General features: G+C 37.2%; 3 protein-coding genes across 6 annotated transcripts; 2 read left to right on the forward strand and 1 right to left on the reverse strand.

Moving 5' to 3' along the window:
• Positions 1–1,634: 1,634 nt before the first annotated feature.
• Positions 1,635–3,801, reverse strand: eif1b (eukaryotic translation initiation factor 1B). The gene is made up of 4 exons (XM_077245163.1): positions 3,594–3,801; positions 2,269–2,432; positions 2,084–2,185; positions 1,635–1,965 (listed from the first exon to the last, which is right to left on the reverse strand). The coding sequence occupies exons 1-4, from the start codon at positions 3,622–3,624 to the stop codon at positions 1,921–1,923; spliced, it is 342 nt and encodes a 113-aa protein (XP_077101278.1). The 5' UTR covers positions 3,625–3,801; the 3' UTR covers positions 1,635–1,920.
• A 936-nt stretch (positions 3,802–4,737) lies between these two features.
• On the forward strand, positions 4,738–15,421 carry yme1l1a (YME1-like 1a). 4 transcript variants are annotated; one of them, XM_077245165.1, is made up of 18 exons: positions 4,738–4,978; positions 5,640–5,771; positions 6,498–6,681; positions 7,388–7,468; positions 7,904–8,013; positions 8,132–8,279; positions 8,365–8,472; positions 8,699–8,872; positions 8,966–9,118; positions 10,724–10,856; positions 10,938–11,000; positions 11,326–11,438; positions 11,529–11,684; positions 11,772–11,923; positions 12,852–12,978; positions 13,063–13,136; positions 14,208–14,294; positions 14,370–15,421. In XM_077245165.1, the coding sequence occupies exons 1-18, from the start codon at positions 4,946–4,948 to the stop codon at positions 14,511–14,513; spliced, it is 2,172 nt and encodes a 723-aa protein (XP_077101280.1). In that variant the 5' UTR covers positions 4,738–4,945; the 3' UTR covers positions 14,514–15,421. The 4 variants fall into 4 exon arrangements, with proteins under 4 accessions (XP_077101280.1, XP_077101279.1, XP_077101281.1 ...); XM_077245164.1 differs by having other exon boundaries at positions 4,747–4,978; positions 7,367–7,468; XM_077245166.1 differs by having other exon boundaries at positions 4,750–4,978; positions 7,367–7,468; positions 8,365–8,448.
• A 350-nt stretch (positions 15,422–15,771) lies between these two features.
• pks1 (polyketide synthase 1) lies at positions 15,772–22,958 on the forward strand. Its single transcript, XM_077245168.1, has 6 exons — positions 15,772–16,052; positions 16,134–16,287; positions 16,380–16,540; positions 16,624–16,827; positions 16,911–17,092; positions 17,229–22,958. Exons 1-6 carry the CDS (start codon positions 16,004–16,006, stop codon positions 22,770–22,772), a joined length of 6,294 nt encoding a protein of 2,097 aa, XP_077101283.1. The 5' UTR covers positions 15,772–16,003; the 3' UTR covers positions 22,773–22,958.
• The last annotated feature ends 551 nt before the right edge of the window (positions 22,959–23,509 follow it).

The following is a 23,509-nucleotide window of genomic DNA, read 5'->3' on the forward strand; positions in this document are numbered from 1 at the left end:
CTTGCTGGGCTGTTGATAAATAAATGTTTTGTTACATCATTTTGCCTCTTGAGTCTTTCTGGTAGATATTAAAATTCTGTCATCATTTGCTCAACAGGACCAGTCAACTGTCATTACCCAAATTCCTCAAAATATCTTCTTTTCTGTTCAGCAGAAGAAAGAAATGCACACAGGTTTGGAAAAACTTGAGGATGAATACATGACAGAATTTTCATTTTTGGGTGAACTATCCCTTTAATCGACCTCGACTAGCATGATAGTTGAATTTATTTTTTTATTAATTAACATTAACAAAGTTTTATAAATACTTTAACAAATGTATTTCTTAAGTTAATGTTGGTTAATGCATTAACTAAAGTTAACTAATGAGACAATATTGTAACATTTCAGCAAATCTATTGACAGATTATTTGAATAGTTCTTTGAGTCTAATCTTTTCAATGAATCATTCGAACAGGTTCACAAAAAAATGTGAAGTGACTTCCTTGAAAGACTGAGACAACGCTTGTTCAATAACAAACCGAATTAACTAGTTCATCACTATCAATGTTGAAACTTGATGAACATCTCATTCACAACAAGAAGATAAGGGGTTTAAGAGTTATGAAAAGCTATGTAAAAGTGACTGATAATCATACCCAATTAAACTGACGCAATGATATTGAAACATTTTTGGTGGATATTTATTTAGTACAGAGACCCTGCATATGACTGGGGATATATGTATATAATGGTCACAAATTAAGAATTAATTACCTAGTTTTACTAAATCGTGGACCCACGTTGTAATAAAGCATTTTAGTTAAATCAAAATAAACAAACGAATTATCCATGATTTACTAAAACCAGAACAAATTCTTAACTTGTGGCCATGATTTACAATAACAAGAGAATATATTCTTATTCTTGGCCACAATATATGCATTTTAGGCCACATCACTGCAGTTGACAAAATAGATGCAAAATGCTGGTTAATGATTCATTGACTCCCTTATAACTTGAAGTTATACTGTTTGTTTAGTTCAATGGATTATCAACCTTACACTTGTATTTTTTGAGTTTGGGTTAATAAAAAGGCCTTGTGATTTCCCAGAATACAAGCAGATATATATGAAAATGGTCTAAAGTAATTACTATTCAGACAGTTAACTTTGCTCTGGTAAAAAGTGTTTGAAATGCCCATGCAGCCTTAGCTGTGAGAGATTGGCATCCCTTCGTCATAAACTCTATTCTATGCCCTTTAAAGCGGATTACGCTCATGTTTGAGCCTGACGGGACAGCCAGGACACAGCAGGCTTAGGCCACAGCTGAAAGGATTTCCAGCCCTGACAATGAGCCAAACTACAAGAGACTGAAAAAAAGTGGTTTACAAACCAAAAGCATTGTTAATATTATAAACTACTCAGAATAACAAACGTAAGCTTTTCCATACAAGAGAATTTCCATCATGTTTATATTAAACCGGCTAAAAAGCACATTGCTTGAATACTAAACTTCCATTGAAAAACAGAAACGCACATAATATCTGATTAAAGGCTTCTTTCAACTATGTGTAATGAGTGGATGAAAAGTTCATTTTTGTACCATCTAGATTTACACTAGCGTTACAAGGGAAGAGAAGACAGTCACAAATGTTCAAAGTCACATAACTTTATTGTCCTTGATAAAAAGATATTGTGCAATTGCGTGCATCTATCATAAAACGTTCACAAGCATCAGCAACAGATTCAGTATCTAATTCGGACCAGCCTGGAATTAGTGGCCCGGTTGAGGTCATTATGAAGATTCGAGCATGAAAACAAACAGATTTACCCTGCTGTCAGTGTTGTTAGCATATGGTCACAAAAACCTTGCCATGAATATACTAGGATTGCTACATGCTGGTGCAGTCCTTTAGAAAGCCCAGGAGGGGCCAACGTTTTAAAACCCGTGAACCTTCAACTGCTCCTCCTTTACGATGTTGATCTGTAAAATAGCAAAATTGAAATGAGTAATTGCAAAAGTCCAAAACCCCCCAAACTAACCCATTTAAACATGTTTAAGACAAAAACAGCCTGTTTTTCCAGACACAAGTATACTTCACCTCCATCAGAAATTGACAGATATTCTTCCTCTGGTCACCCTGTAACTGAATCACCTCTCCATACTCTGGGTGCTCGATCACCGTACCATTGCAGGCAAATTTCTATTAGATAGAACAGCACAAGATTACTCAACACCAAATAACACTTGAGAATGGCTTTCAAATAACTAGGAGTCAGAAAGTACCTTCTTGAAGGCTTTTACAAGCTTCTTTTTATCATAATCATCAGCGATGCCTTGAACTGTGGTCAGTGTTTTGCGGCCGTTCCGTTGCTGAATCCTTATGTGGATCTTATCCTCTGTCCCAGCCGGGAGCAAGTCGTCACCCTTAGTTGCATCAGCAAAGGGATCTACGGAGAAACAATGAAACACTTCAGTCTGTGTTACAAGAAAACCTGGGGCTGTGAGATTTTTCCTGTACTACTACAATGAGCTCAAGTTGCACAATGGGAATGAATCAAGTTGGAGATCATCTGATTGTAGTTTGATAAAGAACAAAAACACTGCCGTTATAAGCATACCTAGTCGTTTTACAGACAGCTCTTTTAAAGAGACAGTTCAACCAAAACAATTATGTCATCATTAACTCATCCTCAAGGTGTTCTAAACCTGTATGAGTTTCTTTGTCCTGCTTAACACAAGATGATTTTGGAGAATGTTGGTAACCGAGTTTGTTCTGCTGAACACAAATGATTGAAGAATGTTGGTAACCAAATAGTTGTTAGTCACCATTGACTTCCATAGCGAGAAAAAATAAATACTATGGAAGTCAAGGGCCAGCAACTGTTTGATAACCAAAATTCTTTCAAATATAGCGTGTTCAAAAAATTAAATTTATACAGGTATAAAACAACTTGAAGGAGAGTAAAATGACAAATTTAATTTTTTGTTCAACAACTCCTTTAAGGGTTTGACACACGTGTGAAACAATGAACTGATTAAAGATTCCAAACGGGGGTTTTCGCGATGATGTCATAGAAGAACCACCATTTTAGGTTCCAAAAAATAAAATTAAAATCATCTTTTTCTTAGTGTGAAGAACAAACTTAAAATCTAAATGAACCTTCCACCACAAACTAACGTTACCTTTCGTGCAGTAGAAAAGTGGATTTTTCCGGTTCTTCGTAGAACCACAGATGCTAATAAAATAACCTCAATTTTTAAAAGGCCTTTCAAAAAAAATAAGAAATAATAATAATAATAATTCTCTTAGCGATATTAAGCTAACAGCAGTTTCACAAAAACATTTTTATAGATTATAAACGTAGAAAAAGAATAACGTTATTTATTATAAAGGCGCCATTATTTTCCCAACGAACTTTCTCAGGCATAGGAATTCGCGTTGTTAGTATGGAAGGAAAAATAAAAACGTTTAACTTACTGCTTGCATCGACTATTTAACATAACTATTTAACAAAACATGTTCGCATCGATGAATTTGTGCACATAAGTTACACCAAACAACACACAATCCTCAAGATGCTGTCCTTTTGTAAACTAGTGCAACTTACCGAAAGACTGGAGGTTCTGTATATTGGACATGCGATATTACTGCGATAACTTTGACAGAGGAAAGATGTCGGCGATCAATGCCGTTCGGAGATGCTTGTTTAGATTTGTAGTTATTTTATAAATCGTCGACGAAAACAAAGAGCGGCTGCTTTAATCTGCCTGATGCAACTATCGCGTGGGACACAGAGAGCGGAAGTGCTTTAATGCGCTGCTGCAGAGAGCGATGACAAAAGGCTTTAAGTACATTGCCAGCTGTATTTAATTTAGGATCTTTCACTAAACATATATAATGCCGATATGATCTCAAGATTATCTCAATAAAATTATATATATATATATATATATATATATATATATATATATATATATATATATATATATATATATAGTGGCAGAAGTATAGTATTGTTGTAATGTTTAATAACTAATTATTTTATTATAATTATTTTGACTGCTTTACTGACGGCATAATGATATTTGACTATAGACAGTAATAGAAAGGTGGTTTTAATTTGGTTTGACAGGGTGGTTCCAGAGTGGTTTTAATTTGAGGTCTTTAAACAACCCGGAAGGAAAGCTAAACAATCGCTTAGCTCTTAAATTATTGTTTTCAGACCGTAATTTTCGCTATAGAATAATTGTATATTATCACCGAAATATGTATCTCTTCCAAAGTGGTGAATTATTCTATAAATAGCAAATATCACAATACTATGCTTTTACAGGCAAAGACCTAGCTACTACATCCGGGGGTTTGCGTTGAATGGCCACATTCTACACACGAACACCAGATGGCGCCAAAGAGAAATTATTTGGCTTACTTTACTGTGATTATAAAAAGCACGATATCGAATTCAAATATCTAATAAATAATTCCCCAAAATAGTATCCTTGCTTGGGTTTGTGTTCGATTTATTTTGAATGTTTATTTTGATCTAAGTGGCCAATATGTTTAATTAATGTTCTCTTTATCGTTATGTAGTTCCATGTTGTTGTTATGTGATTATGTAATGCTTGTGTGCAATTGTTAATTTAAAAATTGTTAAGGTAATGAACTAAAACTAAAATGAACTAATGAACTTTTGTCAAATACATATTTTGCGCCTTACCGTAGGCAGGCGACACTAAAGAGAACGATTGCTCGTTTAGAATACCAACGAAGAAGGGAAGCTCACGTAACGCCGATTTCTCGATTAATTCGCTGAATTTAACAACGCTGTCTTTTCGTATAGTAAAGATTAGGATGAAGTTATCGGTGAGATTAACAACGCATGTTGTCATAACCTAAGAACATAACAGAAGCGGATCCGACAGGAGCATAAGAATACCTCAGCGAAAATCTAAGCAAAATATGTTTTCTCTGCCCACAACCTTTCAGTCGCAGGTATGAAGATGTTTCATTGTTTTAAAAAGTGGTCGTCAAAGCCCGTTTTGTAAATAAATGAGTGACTTTAGACTATAGAGAGTATTAATGAACGTGAACGAGAACCAGCGTGTGAATGAGGATTTTCATAACAAACTTTGGTCTTGTTCATTTAAGTCTGATGAAAATTGTTATTTAAAACAATAATATTGTCTGCTATTGAAAGTTTATGTTAATGACAGCCTATTTCTGGCACATTCTGACGTTTTTTAGATTAACCGATTACATCATCTGATTGACTATATTTATTTTATAAAATCATCCGTATCGAATTACGTTACTTTTGTTTTTCTTCACTGTTGATTGAAAACACAACTATATTGATATTCTGTATTCATGCATTATATATTTAATTATTTTAATCAATAATAGTGTTATTGATGGCATGGTTATGTAATGCATTCATTCTGGTTGTTCAGCAACAGCTGTGAAAGTGTGTTTAATGAGACTGAGTGTGAAGGTGTCTCAAGGGTGTTTCAATAGTATGTCAGTAGTGATATAACTAACCTACAGATCAACATACTGTAGTATCATTCAATTTTATTATTTTATTTGCTAACCAATATTCTCCACACCAAGTTATACAATGTGACCAAAATGTACTTTTTGGTACTTTTTTTAGGGAACAGTGCCTTTGACCCATCTCATCAATGTGGTCCAGTACCTGAAGAGTTCAGCCAATTCAGCCGTTACCACATCGGTGCAGAGTCTACAGAGAGACCTTTCAACTGAACATGACCCACTCCTCAATGAGGTATGACTGCCACGGATACCGCACTCACAATGTTTTAAAGCAGTGCATGTTCATGTTTACACCAAGGTTATTATAGTTGACTCAAACTAATTTTGTTGCTTTTAATAAAATTATCCTTAACTGAAATAAAATATAATTAAAAGGATAATTCACCCCCAAATTTAAATTCTGTCATCATTTACTCACCCTCAAGTTGTTCCGAACCTGTATAAATTTCTTTCTTCTGCTGAACACAAAAGAAGATAATACCTTCCATAGTATGAAGAAAAAGATAATACTATGGAAGTAAATGGGGAACAGAAAATCTTTGGTTACCGAACTTCTTTCAAAATATCTTCTTTTGACTTCAGCAGGAGAAAGAAATTCACACAGGTTAGGAACAACTTGAGGCCGAGTAAATGATGACTGCATTTTCATTTTTGGGTGAACTATCCCTTTAAACTTATTTTATTTCAGCTAGTTTCCAACCAAGGCACAAGTTATCATTTTCGTTTAGTTTAACAACTAAAACTGAAATAAAAATTATTAAAAAACGATATTGACATTAAAAAAGCTAATAAAAATGGGAAAAAAAGAACACAACTAATTACTAAAACTATCACTAAAATATAAAAAATAAAAACAACATTCAATTTTTAAAAAAAAAACTATAATATTATCTCAGTGATACTAAAATAACACTGGTTTCCACTGCGTTTCATGGTTCTAACTGTCTTGTTTTCACAGCCGAAAGTAAACTTGAAGGACCTGGGTCTGTCAGAGCTGAGGTTCAGTCATGTACGTGATGTTCTGGAACGCCTGCTGCCTTCTATAGATCCAGAGGAGAAATCCATCTCAAGCGAAGCTCAAAACTCAACAGCATGGAGAACATCTCACATTTCTGCCCCCTCCTTCTTCCAAAACAAAAATGGTGAGGTTAACCACAACATAAAGTTATGAGATCATGTTTTGAAGTATATTTATCTCTTTGAATCTTTGGTAGCTCAATCATTAGGTTTATTCTCATACAGAAAATTGAAGGTCACTTCTTTTCAATAGACCACATCTGTTAAAAAATAAGTTGTTCTAGCTTCACAGGAAATGACACTGCATTTTTTTGTTGATAATTTCCAATCTACTGTACTTGAATACTTTGTGCAAGCTAGGCCACAAGTAGATAACTTATTTATTAGGATGTTGAAATTTTGTGCACCAACAAGTTTTCTGATTTCCAAAAACTTTCCAGTCTTAAATTGCCCCATTATGCTTTTCCGGATATTACCTTTCATGTAGTGTGTTACATTTTGTGTTCGTCTCACTGTGTATCAAGTACTAAGGAAGATCCGGAGCTGAAATTCAGATATGCTAATAGGAGTTTTGTTTCTGACACGTGCCGTAAGCTGTAGACCAATCACAACAGCCTGGGCCATCTGACCAATCAGAGCAGAGTAGACTCTCAGAAAGAAGGGGTTTAGAGAGACCGAATCCTTTATCAAACTGTTTCAGACACTGTGAGAAAAGCCTTGTCATTTGGATACCAAAGGCCCATTTTGTTGTCAGCAAAGTGATTTATTCTTGACTTTGTTCTGTAATGTAAATTGTATATCTTACCACAGGGTTCTCTCACAAACACACAGGACTCTTCGGCTCTCCGGTGTTTCGCAGGCAAACCTCCAGCCCCCTCCAGACAGCCTGCGTAGATCTGCACCATCTGCAATGTAATCTTTAATGACCAAAATAGAAAGAATTAAAGCCCGTTCACACTAAGAACAACAACTATAACTATAATGTTTGATGAATTGTTCTAATTCTATGAGAATAGGGAAGTCCTCACCACAGCTGGAACAATTTCATTGGAATCAATTTCAAATCTTTATTTTACTGCTGATAAACAATATAAACATTAACAACCAATAAGAATCCACCCGAGCTTATAGAGCCTGAGCATTTAAAGTGGCAAATGACACAACTGCAGTCTGTGCTTATAATAAACATTATCATCTGTTGGTGTGGATGCTAATATAGTTATATTTATTGTTCTTGGTGCGAACAGGGCCTTTACTCAGTTACATGCTGTTACATTATAGCTATTGTATGGATTGAGTTCTGGGTTTATTTTGATGTATGTATGTCTTGTTTGTTTTCATGCATAGTATTGATCCAAAACAGAGGTTTCAAGACAATGAGGTCCAAGACCAGACGTCTGCAGTCTGGTCCTGAAGCTTCAGTTGAAGCAGAGAATTATACGCCAGTCTTTATGAAGGTTAGTGAGCTGCATGACACTGACAAAATATTAGTTCATGCAGGTCTGCTCTTAAGAAAAACAACATGTTTTCTCTGTGTGTTAATCTGTGTGTTTCCTTATTCTCTGTCCTCTTCAGGGCCTCCTCGTGAAGGAAAAACAAGACACGGGGAGTTTTGAACAGTTATTGAAACAGAATAACTTGTCAGAATCTCACCAGGATGCTTTTAAGACTGGCTTCACAGAGGGCTTCATGAAGGCTCAGGCATTGACACAGAGAAATCAAGGTCAAATCTTACACGCATATCTGCTTAATAGTAAACAATATGTGCTTATGAATGAGTTCATTCTTACTTTTTCTGTTTCTAACAGACTCTGTAAAGAGGACACGTCTGATTATTTTTGCCCTCCTGCTGGTTGGCCTGTATGGTGTGTCCAGAAGCCCTCTCTTCTCGGGTAAAGGGTCATTTTCCGACACTGGTTTGTTTCCCATTTTATTAATTCCTTATATTTGCTAGCCTAACATATATTTAACTGATAGTTGACTGTAGCTGAATTTCTTCTGCAGCTTTTATTATAAAGTATCACTGTAGTGCGTGAAAGGTTTTGTTGCTGTGCTGTAAAATGATTGGTTGTTTCTTGTCTTTTTGAGTTCTGATAAGATCATTAGCATCAAGTATGTTTTATTTGATCTGTTTACTTGTAGTTCGTTTTCGCACCACCTCTGGTCTGGATTCAGCCGTGGACCCTGTTCAAATGAAAAATGTCACCTTTGAACATGTGAAAGGTGTAGAGGAGGCCAAGAATGAACTTCAGGATGTTGTCGAATTTTTGCGAAACCCACAGAAATTCACTGTGCTTGGTGGTAAACTTCCCAAAGGTGAAATTCAACACTTCTTTTACCTATGGTCGTAGTTTTTTTTTTTTTTTTTTTTAGTTTTGTAGAAATGTCTAATCTGGATGTGTATTTCAGGTATCCTGCTTGTGGGGCCTCCAGGAACAGGAAAAACCCTGTTGGCCAGAGCTGTAGCGGGTGAAGCAGACGTGCCCTTTTACTACGCCTCCGGGTCAGAGTTTGACGAAATGTTTGTGGGAGTCGGAGCGAGTCGCATCAGAAACCTTTTCAGTGAGTTTTTTGAGGAAAAAATTTATTAGAATATATAAATTTAGAATATATAGATTTAATAAAAATTTAGAATGCTCATACAGTAATGCTTATGATGTTAATAAAATCACTACTTTAACTACCTACTTAACTAAAAAAAATGCAGTTCATGATCCCTTTAAAGTAAATTATAATGTTATCTGAGGTCCACTTATAATGTTATTACGATTTTTTTTTACATAAAAATACATCCTAATTTAGAAGTAATCAGCTATTTCTATCATGTTTTTGACCCTCTCTTTCGATCACTCTTTTTGATGGGCGTGCCTCATTCAAGACTTGGAAGTAAAGGCCCAGTGCTATGATTGGGTAACAGTTTTGTATATTAAAATAATTTTCAACATCCCCGCTATTACACATGAAATTGTTTTGAAAACTTCCGATGTTGAAAAATATCTCGTTACATAGTTAAAACATTTGCCAACAATGTGACATTTTTTTTGCGTATTACTTATGCTTTATAAGTCTTGGTTGTGGCAAATAAAGTTTAAGTACTTGGAGTTACCAGAGTTATAATTGACACAGGATGACTTACGGTGTTTCGTGTAAACAGAATTATAAATGAATGTACTATTGTTTGTCACACTGTCGTTCTTATAAGTTATTCATAGTTCATTCTATCCGATAAAGTGAAAACCGTATACATTGTTTTTTGCAGTGTCGTGTTTTAAATAAAAGGAAATGTGTTGTAATGTCAAAATATGTTGTTTACTCAAGCTTTTATTCAGGATTACAGTGAATGGCTTAGATCAAAACAAAAAAAAGCTGCGTTCTCTACGTGCTTTCTGCCATATCCGATAATCCAACGCATTAACACCATAAATGCAGAAGAAAAGGAAAGAACGGCAAATTACAACTTTCACAATTCAGTTTGACTGCGACGATACAGTATAAATACTCCATACATATCAAACGATCTGTAACGGACAAAGCAATAGTGAGACATGGTAAAAACACTGTTACTCTCACTTGTGTGTTGCAACATTACTGTCGTATCCAATGTAGTTGGCATTGCATCATCTTTTATTTTCTGTCACTCTGAAAAGCCTGCGCCGAACTGTCTTGTTTAAAACAAATCTGCAGAAAAATGAAGCGAACAAACGAACAGTGTCTTACTGACGCGATCTAACTGGAAGTTCTTTAAAAATAAAGTTCATCCATGCTTTCTTAATGTTAGGATCACAAGGATGGCAATGCAAAGACTTTTTTTCCACAACTCGGCACTTCAAAATGTCTTGTAATCCTTAGAGGCATCTCTATCGTTTTGTTGCTGGAGTAATCCTGTGTTTGCATCTGTCTCGTATTGACGTGCAAATTGGGAGGCGGGGCTTAAGAGGCGATGATGTAGAAGTCGCGCTATGACGTAAAAATGTGACAAAATCTGAAATGAGTCGTTTTCTGAGCTTGGTTTCAATAAAAGCGTTTTCTGTTGTTTTGTTTTTTGACTGACGAGGATGTTTTGAGTTTTGAAACTTATAGGATATTTTTATAGTACAATGACATCTTATATGTCAAAAGATCAAGGAAAATTTTATTCATGACCCCTTTAACATGTTTTTCTCACAGAGGAGGCCAAAGCTAGTGCACCGTGTGTAATATTTATTGACGAGCTGGACAGTGTAGGAGGCAAGAGAATCGAGTCTCCCATGCACCCATACTCGCGACAGACCATCAACCAACTGCTCGCTGAGATGGACGGGTGAGTCCATGGCTTTTTATTACAGTTCCTCTTTTTGAAAGACGTTACATGGGTCTTATTTGAGTTTTTTGATGATTTCAGGTTTAAATCCAATGAAGGGGTCATTGTGATTGGAGCTACAAACTTTGCTGAAGCTTTGGACAAGTAGGTTTCTCCAGCCATCAGTAAATTCCACGTGTTTTACACGCAGGCATTTATTGCAAAGACTTTTAGGGTTGTAAAAAAGCTTTCAACATCAATGCAACGACCACAAATCCAATCAATATTCATCTTCATCCAAGAATATATGACTCTATTTCACATGAAACTTGTAGCAGATAGTTTCTTCTGTTTGTAATAAACATACTTTTCATCAAGTTTGAATCACTTGACCTATATTTCTCTAATAGGACACTAGTCTGATTTCAGTGAAAACTGCAATCTTTGTGATTAGCCTAAATATACATCGTCTTGTTAATGTGTGTTTCAGTGCTCTGGTGAGACCAGGCCGGTTTGACATGCAGGTCACTGTCCCAATTCCGGATGTGAAGGGACGCACTGAAATCCTGCAGTGGTATTTGAAAAAAATTAAAGTGGATTCTGGTAAGAATTATTGAGAGAAAGCAAATATGTTTCCAAAGATTCTCAGTAGGACAATCCAAATAAAATAATCTGTTTTCGTGCGTTTTGTAGCTGTTGATGCAGAGATCATTGCCAGGGGAACAGTAGGTTTCTCTGGAGCCGAACTGGAGAACCTGGTGAACCAGGCGGCGCTGAAAGCAGCAGCCGATGGGAAAAACCTGGTGACCATGAAGGCGCTTGAGTTTGCCAAGGATAAGATCCTGATGGGTGAGGACAGTAGGGCTGTACAGCTTAGTCTCTGTACGCTTTGAACAAAGAGATTATCTTCTGACATCCTCTTCTCTGTCTGTCCAGGTCCAGAGCGCAGGAGTGTGGAGATAGACAAGAGAAATAAGATGATCACAGCCTATCATGAGTCAGGACACGCTATAGTTGCTTATTACACCAAAGACGCCATGCCCATCAACAAAGCTACCATCATGCCACGTGGCCCTTCGCTGGGGCATGTGAGTAATTGGTCTCACTGTTTCATTATAATTTTAACGTTAATGTTATTTTTCATTTTCATTTTTCAGATTAACTAATAAAGATTTCTAAATCTGGATGCATGAAATATTGTCACCATATAGTTAATTAGCCGATATTATAAATGTTTTTAATTTATCAGTATCAGTCAATATTAAATATTAAATAGTGCATGCTCATTTCATATATTTTTCCATTTACATTATGGTTGCCATCATCTAACATTCACTTAATAATAATTTAGAAGTACTATAAAATGTTATCTTTATCAAATCTCTAAATTAATATCCATGTTTACTGTACATTATAGTATTTCTTTACTGTACATTTATAATGTTGTTATATTAAATGTTTATATAAAAGTTATATTCTTGGAATGAATTATTGAAAATATTAAGAATTTCTTTCTTTATTTGTAATTTATTTAAATAAAATAATATATAATATAAATTTCCCCAGCAGCGTTTTTCTTAAAAATTTGCCAGTCAGCGTTTTTGATCTTTTTCACAAAAAAATAGAGGCTCCCAGAATATTTAGTTGTATGAACATCTGAACATGCAAAATATAAAAAGAAAGAACAGATCTTTGCTTTAAAAAAAAAAAAACCAACAGCAACATTTTATTCTAGCTTCATGCATTCTTTTTTTTTTTTTAGCAACACTTGAATGTGTGTAAGTTTAATAAATATAAAAATAAATCTGAGAAAATTGCTTTTTTTCAAAGACTACAATGTGCATAACCAATGCTTTGAAAAAATGGAAAGCCGGATAAATGATCTCCCTGACTTATGGCTTATAAAGAAACCAATATCATTGTTAAACAATTTTGTGTTTTGCTAGATTTTGAATGACAGGGTTATACGTTAAAAACCCATTGTGCTGTTTCTTCTTTTTCTCTGGTCTCTCTCAGGTATCCTTGCTGCCAGAGAACGATCGCTGGAGTGAGACACGGGCGCAGCTGCTGGCTCAGATGGACATCAGCATGGGCGGCAGGGTCGCTGAGGAACTGGTGTTTGGAAATGATTACATCACCACCGGTGAGAGGTGTTCCTAACTGATCCTTGATATTACTTTGAATTCTTGGAAATATCAACATCACGGTTTATTTGTTTCTTTTGCAGGAGCATCCAGTGATTTTGATGGAGCCACTAAAATTGCACAGATGATGGTGACACGGTTTGGAATGAGTGACAAGGTGAAAACTCAATATGTGACTTAAAAATGCTTTTTTTTATTATTATTTTCCTGTCTTACGGTATGTAGTTAGTAATGATTTCATGGTTTAGGGGTTTGTACGGTTTTTTTTTATTATTTTTTTTTATAAAATAATGTATTCATTCTAAAACCAAAATAACAATCAAAATAAAACACTCACTAAAAAGATTAAATATTTTAGCCATTCATGTACTTTGGGCAAATCCGAGTTTTATTTATTTATTTTAATGTAAACAAAATGTATACAATTAAATTCATTATCCTTTATTAGGCTGAAATGTGAGGTTTATCATTTTATACAACTTTGAAATTTTATCAAAATTGTGTAGTATTTATGGTCATTTTACAATTTAGGGTGTTACCGCAGACATTGTTGTTTCCAACTTATTTATATTCTAGTATCAGAATTTTCCAAAATGATTTCAAATGATGATTCCAGGAAAAAAGTTTTAAAAAATCGGGAAAAAATAAAACTCCCCATCTACATCAGATCACATTGAGTGAAAATAATTATTTATTATATAGCATAGCTTCCTTATATAGCTAGAATAGCTATTTGGAGAAGCCATTTGAGTCCTTCCACGTGTTCAAAAGCCATTAGTGTTGTGTGAGCGTTCACATTCCAGCCTTAAATCTGTGTTTCAACCTAATCCCTTCTCCAGCACTCAATTCATGCTTAAAGGGTTACTTCACCCCAAAATGAAAATTCTGTCAGTAATTACTCACCCTCATGTTTCAATTACATAGAAGCCTGTGGAGGAGTGATCCAGCTCTCAGATTTAATGAAAAATATATTAATTTGTAAGTCTTACGTGGTTGGAACAACATGAGGGTAAGTAATTACTGACAGAATTAACATTTTTGGGTGAGTAACCTTTTAATTTCTAGAAATTGACTTCACACACATTCACCTCAGCGCACGTGACTTCACACACATTCACCCATCTCTAACGTCAGTATTCTGTTGTAATCAGAAACTTGTGTGAAGCCTTTGTTGAATTACTGTTGTGCCTGTAACTGCAGTTCACTCACCTCTCTTTGCTTTGACCAGCTGGGGGTCATGACCTACAATGACCTGACAAACCATAGCCCAGAGACCCGGGCTGCTGTAGAACAGGAAATCAGGGTGTTGTTGCAGGTAGGCCTTTAGTGTTAGTCTGTAATCTTTGATCTGATGATTGTGGAAATTCAGCTTCCTAATTTTCTCTTTCAGAGCTCGTATGAAAGGACAAAGAAGCTCCTTAAGACCTACAGCAAAGAACACAAGCTGCTGGCCGATGCCCTGCTGACTTATGAGACTCTGGATGCAAAGGAAATTCAGATGATCCTGGAGGGAAAGTCACTGGAACCCAGATGATTAATTCTTGGATTAACAGAGACATTTCAAGCTACAATCTTCCAACCTTACCTGTAAATATAAATCTGTAATAAGCGAGACTTTTTAGCATTCTCTCTTAATATTTTCATTTTTCAGACAACACGTTGGCTTTCAAACAGACAGATAGAAATCATTAATAGAAATTATATTAAGTTGAGATGGTAAATTGATGCCTAAAGTACATACAATATGCCTAAGCAGCGAACCAATGAAAATGGCTACTAATCAATTAAACTGTAAATGTTTTGCTTTGTTTTTAGAAGCTAAGTATATAGCAGGGTAAAAGATGATATTCTTTATTCATCATATTCTTTGTTGCCCAATCAAATTTAAGCCCTTGTTATTTTAAGAAATGGAAAAAAACGGAAACTTCTAACTTATAAATGGTGCATTATTTTGCTTGAAATCAAATACCAGTGGGCTTCTGCCTAATTCACGATGTCTCTTTTTCAGTAATCACAGTAGTACAGATTGTTCAGTTATGAATGTGACTTCAGAATGTCAGTATTATTTTTGCATCCAAAGATATAGAATTAATATATATCTGTAAATGCAAATCTGAGCAATTAACTTGGAGTACTGTAAAATGTTTCCGCTGGACCTTTCAAACTTATTAGCTCCTGATCTTATTAAGTTATTTATTTGAATATACTCCAGGGGTAGCTAAAAGCCTACTGCTGCTTTCCTCTGTCACATTTGGGTTGTCTGCATGTGTGTATTTAAACAGCTCAGGTGATTGCACTGTATATATATATGTGTGTTTGAAAAATTATTAATGTGCTTGCTTTTGTAAATGAATACCATGTTTATTTCCATTTATCTCAATCAGAAATGAACATGGATATGACTATAAATAATATACATAAATAAAGGCTATTACCTTGTCATTTCCTGAGAGTAAGAATATGGATCCTTTAGTAAGGTCTTGGATCCTGTTCAAAGGTCCAAAATAAAAGACAGGCAGTAAACCATTCAGTCTGATAATCGCAGGTATCAGGTTAGGTGTGCTGAGATAGTCATTGGTTATCTTATTTCAAATTGTGGTCTACACACATTTAGGTCCTGCCTTCTCATCATTCGCTATATGTTTCTTCATGGAAGCCAATCAAAGCCAATCATGAATTAGAGTTTCACCCGAATAGCTTTGAGACAATAGCTTTGTTGTTTCCAGTGAGGGAAAATGCAATCAGTTTTTTAAATCTCTACCCAAGTCTGTAATTACAGAGTTTTGTTACAAGAGGAAGGATTGCAAATTTAAAGACCCTTTGTTGAAAGAATTTAGTTTTCCCATTGGTTTTCAGCTGTGAATGGCTTTATAAAAATGCTTAGACGTTGTAGAGGACTGATGCATACTGGTCACAAGCATGAGGAGACCAGCTGAGCTGAGCTCAGAGATTCTTAAGGGGTTTTTCTCTGTAGAGACTGCAAAATAAAATGATCATTTGAAAAAAAAATAGAAAACCGGCTAAATGGACGAGGATATTGCGATCATTGGAATTGGATGCAACTTCCCAGGAGGTAAATATATTGCTTATGAACTATTATACCATTTGTGACAACGCTGTGTGCATTTGTATGAGTTCTCCACTACCTTCACAGGTGAGGGTGTTGATAATTTCTGGAAGGTTCTTGTGGAGGGCAGGAACTGTGTGGTACAGATTCAAGATGAAAGATTTGATACATCAGAGTGGTTTCATCCTGATGAGAATAAACCAGGAAAAACACAGACGACCAAAGCTGCTCTCATTGAAGGGTAGGAATAATCAGTTCATGAAGATACATACGAGGTTTATAGTTAACTAAAAAGTGAAATGAAAAAGTAATAATACATATGTCTTATTTCAGATTCAATGAGTTTGATCACAAGTTCTTCGGCATCAGTGAGGCTGAAGCTGATTTCATGGACCCTCAGCAGAAACTGTTGGTGCAGTGTGCATATCGAGCTCTAGAGGATGCTGGGATACCTTTGGAAAAAGTGAGCGGAACCCAAACAGGGGTTTACATAGGTAATACATATAATAAAAGTAGTTAAAATTTTTAACTTGGGTGTTTTTAGGATATTGAAACCATATATTGTGTTTGATTTCAGGTCTTATGAACAGGGACTATGAAACACTTTTGAACAACAGTCCCAGCACAATAACTCACTATAATGGCACAGGGACAGCTATGAGTATAGCTGCCAACAGAATTTCCTATATCTTTAACCTGACTGGACCTTCTTTTGCCATTGACAGTGCATGTTCTTCATCCCTAGTCGCCCTTCACTCAGCGTGTCAGGCCATTAGACAAGGTAATGATACTATTTTAATGTTAAAGTCTGTTCATTGCTTGACATTTACATTGTTAATCATCCTTGTTTTACTTTATCTCTAGGGGACTGTGAAATGGCTCTGTGTGGAGGGGTCAGCTGCATACTTGAGCCTCGAGTCTTTGTGGCCCTCAGCAAGGCAAAGATGATCTCACCTGAGGGCACAAGCAAACCATTCTGCCGTACTGCAGATGGCTATGGCAGAGGGGAGGGATGTGGTATAGTCTTACTGAAGCCTTTGAAAAAGGTAGATATTTTACATTGTTAAAAAAAAATCTTGTTTTATAATTTTGATATTACATTCAGTTATGGTTTATAAAAAGTGTAAATGTATTAAATTCAGTTAATTGTTTGTGGAAGTAAGCTGGTGATTCTCTTTTTAGGCTCTTGATGACTTCGATCATATTTGGGGGATTGTGAACAAGACTGCAGTAAACCAAGATGGCCACACCGTCACACCAATCACCAAACCTTCCATGTCCCAACAGGAGGCTCTTCTTCACATGATCTACTCCTCCGAGAATTATTTAGTAAATGTCCAGTATGTAGAAGCTCATGGGACTGGAACACCAGTAGGAGATCCAGTTGAGGCAGGAAGTATCTCAAAAATCATCGCCAAAGAAAGACCTTCAAGCTCAGGGCCTCTGTTTATTGGCTCTGTTAAGAGTAACATTGGACATACAGAATCTGCAGCAGGTGTGGCAGGACTCATAAAGATTCTGTTAATGATGAAGCACGAAATCATTGTCCCCTCTGTGTTCTACTCAGCACAAAATTCCAGCATAGATGCTAAAGCTCTCAATCTTAAAATCCCCACTAGAGCTGAGAAATGGCTGTACTCTGGATCCAGGAAAAGGATGGCTGGATTAAACAGCTTTGGGTTTGGTGGCACCAATGCCCATGCCTTAATCAGCGAGTATGTTTATGCTACAGCCCCCGACAGCCAGAATCTTGAACCTCTAAAACTGCTTCCACTGTCTGCAGCCACGGATCAGTCTCTTCAGTTGTGCATAGCTGACACATATCAGAGGATTTTGGTAGATGAAACAGTTGATCTACAAGCTCTTGCTTATACAGCTGCCTGCAGAAGAAGCCACATTAAACACAAATTTAGGAAAGTCTTCACTGCATCATCTGTATCAGAGTTAAAATTACTACTCGAAGCTAGTATAAACAAGAAATTAGCCCCAATAAAGCAGGACCTAAAGTTAGTTTTTGTATTTTGTGGAAATGGCGTTACTTACAGGGGAATGTGTAAGCAGCTACTGAAAGAAGAACCAGTTTTTAGGGACAAGGTCAAAGAGGTGGAAAACTATTTCCAGAAGTTCAGAAGCACCAGTATTTTGCAAAAGATCACAAGCAGCTATGACAATGAAGATTTCTCTAAACCAAATGTTGTCCAGCCACTTCTTTTTGCAATCCAGGTTGCAATTGTTCACCTTTTGAAGCACTGGGGCATCAGACCAGATATTGTTCTTGGACACTCGGTGGGAGAGATTGCTGCTGCTCATTGCTCTGGTCTGCTGTCTCTTGAGGATGCAGTAAAGGTTGTCTACCATCGCAGCGATCTACAGACCAAAGTGACGGGTGGGAGGATGCTGGTCATTGGTAACATTGCTGTCCCAAATATTCTGGAAATCCTCCCTGCATATACAGGAAAGATCTGTGTAGCTGCAGTGAACAGTCCTATGTCATGTGCCCTGTCAGGTGATAAAGAAGCTATTGATAATGTGCACCAAAAGCTTCAGTCTTTTAAGAGCAAGAACCTGTTCCTTCATGTCTTGGATGTTCCTGCTGCCTACCATAGTCATATGATGGATCCTATACTGGGCCAAATCAAAGACAGCATTGGACATTTATCTGTGAATGAAATGGAGTGTGAACTGTTTTCCACCGTAACAGGAGAGATGTGTAATCAAGGGGACTTTATAACAGGTGAATATTGGGCAAGAAACATCCGAAAACCTGTTGCATTTGAACAAGCAATTAAATCAGTTTCCAACCACACGAGGAACACAGTCTTTGTGGAAATTGGTCCAAGACGGGCTCTGCAGAGGAACATCATGGAGATCCTGGGAAATGACACAACAGTGCTAACTTCAGTGCATCCAGATAAAGACCACGAGACCATGTTTACCACTGTATCAAAACTGTTTGAGCTGGGGGTCAATGTAAAGTGGGACAAGTTCTACAAAAGGTTTGAAACAAATCTTATTGCTTTCCCAAAGTATCAATTTGAATGTCAAAAAAATGAGGTATACTTTGAGGATGTAAGACGGGGAAATGACACAATCTCTCGCAGTCCACACCCACTGATAAGTCCAAGTAAACGTGATGGCAAAGTGATCAATTGCAACCTGTCAACAGGTACTACCTCCTACCTTTGGGAACACAAGAATAATGGAATTTCAATTGCCCCAGGAGCATTGTATGTTGAATTGGCTTTTGCATCTGTAATGGAAACTGCAATTCCAAAGAGGCCTCTTAATTCATTTCAGCTCACAATAAACTTTCAAAGTTTGTTTGTTTTAACTAAAAACTGTCCTCCTCTGAAAATCACAGTTGACACATCCAAGGACGCAACCACATTTCAGGTTCAGTCCTCTAGTACTGTGCATGCATCAGGCACCATTAGCCATGAAGGGGGACCAGCTATTATAGAACAGAAAACCATTCACCTCAATGCTGTTTTGGAGAGATGTCCATCAGTCATTGAAGCAAAGGATGTGTACAGCACTCTTAATGATGTAGGGTTTGAGTATGGGCCCAACTTCAAACAACTTGGTGACATTCATTATGGACAAGAATTCAAGGAAGCAGTGACCAGTGTCAGGATTGCAGAGGGAGTACTCAATCATCTATATGAGTATTGCTTGCACCCAGTGGTCCTAGATTACTTCTTGCAAATGTCCTCCGTTTTAGCAGTACTCTCTAGTACCATCAGGCCTGGATTTCCGTCTGCAATTGGTAGTATGGTTATATCTGCACCTCCCTGTGAAAAGATGTCCATGTATATGAGACTGACCAAAGAATTGCCAGACTACTTCGAAGTTTGTGGTTGTTTCACTGACAAAGATGGACATGTGTTGATTGAGCTAAGACATGTCAGAATTAATTTTCTGGGAAGACATGCACAGATTAGGGAATCATGTTTCTTTCATAACCAGAAGGTTGACATTCAAGCTAAGATCAGTTTCCCCAGGAGAATCAAGGCTTTGGTTTTTGAGGACACCTTGGGTATCGCTAAAGGTTTGAAGCCATATTTGCACCCAAAATCTGTATTTGTTCCTCCACCCAATTTAACAAAAAGCTCAGCCTCGCAGGTCCAAGAATTACTGTTGAGGTCTCCATGCAGTGCTGCAGACATGGAACTGGATGAGATCCTGTTTATCTGGGGTGCACAGAATATTAGTCACCTCAAATCTGAAGCCATTCTAGAGTCCTTGGTAGACAGCTGTGAACTTTACCGTCAGGTTGTTTTGTCTTTAAGAAGCTGCAGTCCTGTTTGTTCAATCCGTGTCATTACGTACAAGTCAGCAGAAGGAACAATTGAAAGTATAAGTTCTGGATTTGTGTTATCTGGTATGACAAGGGCATGTGCTGCAGAGTTGTCAGGCACCACTTTCCAGCTCATTGACCTTTCCACAGTGTCAAGAGAGGATATAGAAGCACTGGCTCATGTACTTAACTCATACAAAGCCCAAGAGTGTCCAGAAGTCTTCATCAGCAATGGGAAAGTTTATTCTGCTGTCATAACTCATACTCCTGTCACCACAATTAGGGAAGCGAAGACTGAATCAAAAGCCCTACAGTTCCAGGACTTCACTTTGCAGACAACCAGTCCCTACAGGATGACAGACTTATCAGCTTTGCCTTCAGCGAGTTCAGTCCACACTATTGAGAGTAAAAACATTGAGGTTCAGCTGATTAAGGTATGTGTGCACTCTTCTGATTATTTTCCAGTTAGTACTTCAGACTTAAACTTTGGTCAGACGATGTATTGGAACATGCACACAACACAGAACCACGGTCTTCTGGCACTTGACTTCAGCGGGATCATTACAGCTGTGGGAAAGGATGTCAGCAAACTTAAAGTGGGAGACCATGTTGTCTGTTGTTATCCTGTAAAAGCAACTTCCAAAGTCATCCTCCCAGAAGATGTGTGTTTCAAAATGAAAAGGCTTCCATTCCTAAAGGATGCACCCTGTGTTTCATACTTTGTCCTTATCTGGGAGATATTGCAGTGTGTGTTACCCAAGTCTAAACAACAGCAAAGTTTGGGAATCTTCTCTACTGATCGTGACTCAGCCCTGATCAAGTTATTGACACTCATAGCAAGTAAATCAGGCTGGAGAGTTTTTACAGAGACTGAAGTAAGTGGATTAGTCCAAAATGCAGTGCAGTTTCTTCTTTTTGTGATTCTTCCTCCATATGATTCCTTGCTTCTGACAGACATTGTAAGAGTTGTCAATGCAAATCACATCATTGCAGTATGTGGCATCCGTGAGCCATGCTTCTCTACAATAAATGGAATTCAGAGGGTTAGTGAGAGAACACGCTTCCAGACACTTGAAATTTCCAAAATCTTCCAGAAATCAGGTCTTAAGGCACATGGAGCTCTTCTAAAGAAATGGCTAAAGGGAATGCACTTACACAAAGCATGGCCATTAATACAAAGCAGTATTTTTCAGGTGGCTCCCCTTGAAGGTATTCCTCCTCAGTCTTTTGAACAGTCTGGGTCTTATTTCAGTGCAAGCACTCTGGATGTGATAGCTCTGGCCAGTGATGACACTAGGGGCAAGATGTCTGCCATCCCTTTGCTTCCAAGAACAAAGCAGCTGTTCTTAAAGAAAAGTGTGTACATAGTTACAGGTGGTCTCTCTGGTTTGGGATTTGAAACTGTTAAGTTTATTTCCCATAGGGGTGGGGGATGCATTGCCACTCTCTCAAGGAGTGCACCATCTGAGAAGGTACAAGAGGAAATAAGCAGTCTCCAGAAGAGATACGGGGTAAGAATTCTCACTCTTCAGTGTGATGTCTCTGTGTCAGAAGAGGTGATGGAAGCCATTACTGTGATTGCAAAACATTTTTTCTTATGTCCAATCAGAGGGGTGTTTCACAGTGCTGCTGTGCTACATGATGGATTACTGGAAACCCTTGATAGATCTCTTTTTCAAAAAGTCCTGAAACCTAAAGTCTGTGGTGCTCTTAATCTTCACTTTGCCACTCTGCACAGCCAGACACTTGATTACTTTGTGTGCTATTCCTCGATCTCCTCATTCATTGGAAATGCTGCACAAGCAAACTACGCAGCAGCTAATTCTTTTCTGGACACGTTTTGTCACTACCGACACAATATTGGACTTGCAGGCCAGTCAATCAATTGGGGGCCCCTTAAACTGGGCCTGCTAATGAACAAAGACAATTTTCAAAAGTTCCTGGAAACAAAAGGGCTGATGATCATGGATGTGACAGAGATCCATGAAGCACTAGAGCACTGTCTGTTAAATAACAATCCCCAGCAGGTGGTCTGCAAATTCAATTTCAGGAACCTGAAAAACCATGTCCTTTCTCAGAATGTGTCTCTGAAGTTTCGCCTGTCTGCTTTAGTGGAGGAAGAACTGAAAAACACCACGGTTGTTGAGTACTCCAGGATAAATGTTCAGTCATCAGTGGATGACTGTGTTAAAAGAATTATGACTGAAATATGCAGTGCTGATACTGATGATCTTAGTGATGAAACTGCGCTCTGTGCACTAGGAATTGACTCAATGCTGGCCATGACATTGCAAAATCGCTTGTTTCAAGAGATGGGTGTGAATATACCTCTTGTTGCTTTGCTTGATCCAAGCAGTACACTATCCTCATTGGCTAAATTGATAAAACAGAGTTCAGATGAGGACTGTGAGATTTCTGTGCACCTGTAATGCAAAGTTATGTATTTTATCCATAAGACTGAAATGCATAAAAATTAAATGTGCTTATTTTTTTGTGCTTATGTTTTGTTTAGCTAAACCTTTTTAGAAAATGCTGCATTGCTTAATTGTTGCAATCTTAACCATTGTTGTGTGTGACAAATATTGGATGTCAAACATTAAAATCTTGATTTCAAACATCTATTTTGGTTATTTTATACCTTCCCAGACCTAACTTTACCAAGGAATCAGAGATCAAAGGTCAGGCATGCCTCATCATTTTACTGCCAAATGCATAAATCTACTGATGTTTTTATGCAAGCATGTTAAAGCTGCAGTAGGGAGTTTTGAGAAAAAGTTGACTTAGCCTGAAAATTTGAACAAGCACAACTTAGGTCCAACCCACTTGCTCTCTGCTGCGCTACAGCCCTCCCTCCACAGCGGAGCCTGCCGTGAACGCGCAGGCTAGTAAGCAGGACCACCGATGACGGCGGATTATAAACAGTTATGGAACATTCACTAATAGGGACGAAACATCAACAATATGCTTTACATTGACTATGGCCTGCCCAGACTTTGACTATAAACTTGGTCCTCAAATTATGTATTTTGCAATACATGTAACTTTATAACGTTGCACTCTTTCTATAAGTTATAAATAGCTAGTAAATAACGTTAAAGGATTAGTTCACTTTTAAAAAAACTTTTGCTGATAATTTACTCACCCCCATGTCATCCAAGATGTTCTT

The sequence above is a fragment of the Siphateles boraxobius genome, unplaced genomic scaffold, assembly GCF_051911475.1.
Source record: "Siphateles boraxobius isolate OS27281-9 unplaced genomic scaffold, OSU_SipBor_1 26, whole genome shotgun sequence".
NCBI lineage: Eukaryota > Metazoa > Chordata > Actinopteri > Cypriniformes > Leuciscidae > Siphateles > Siphateles boraxobius.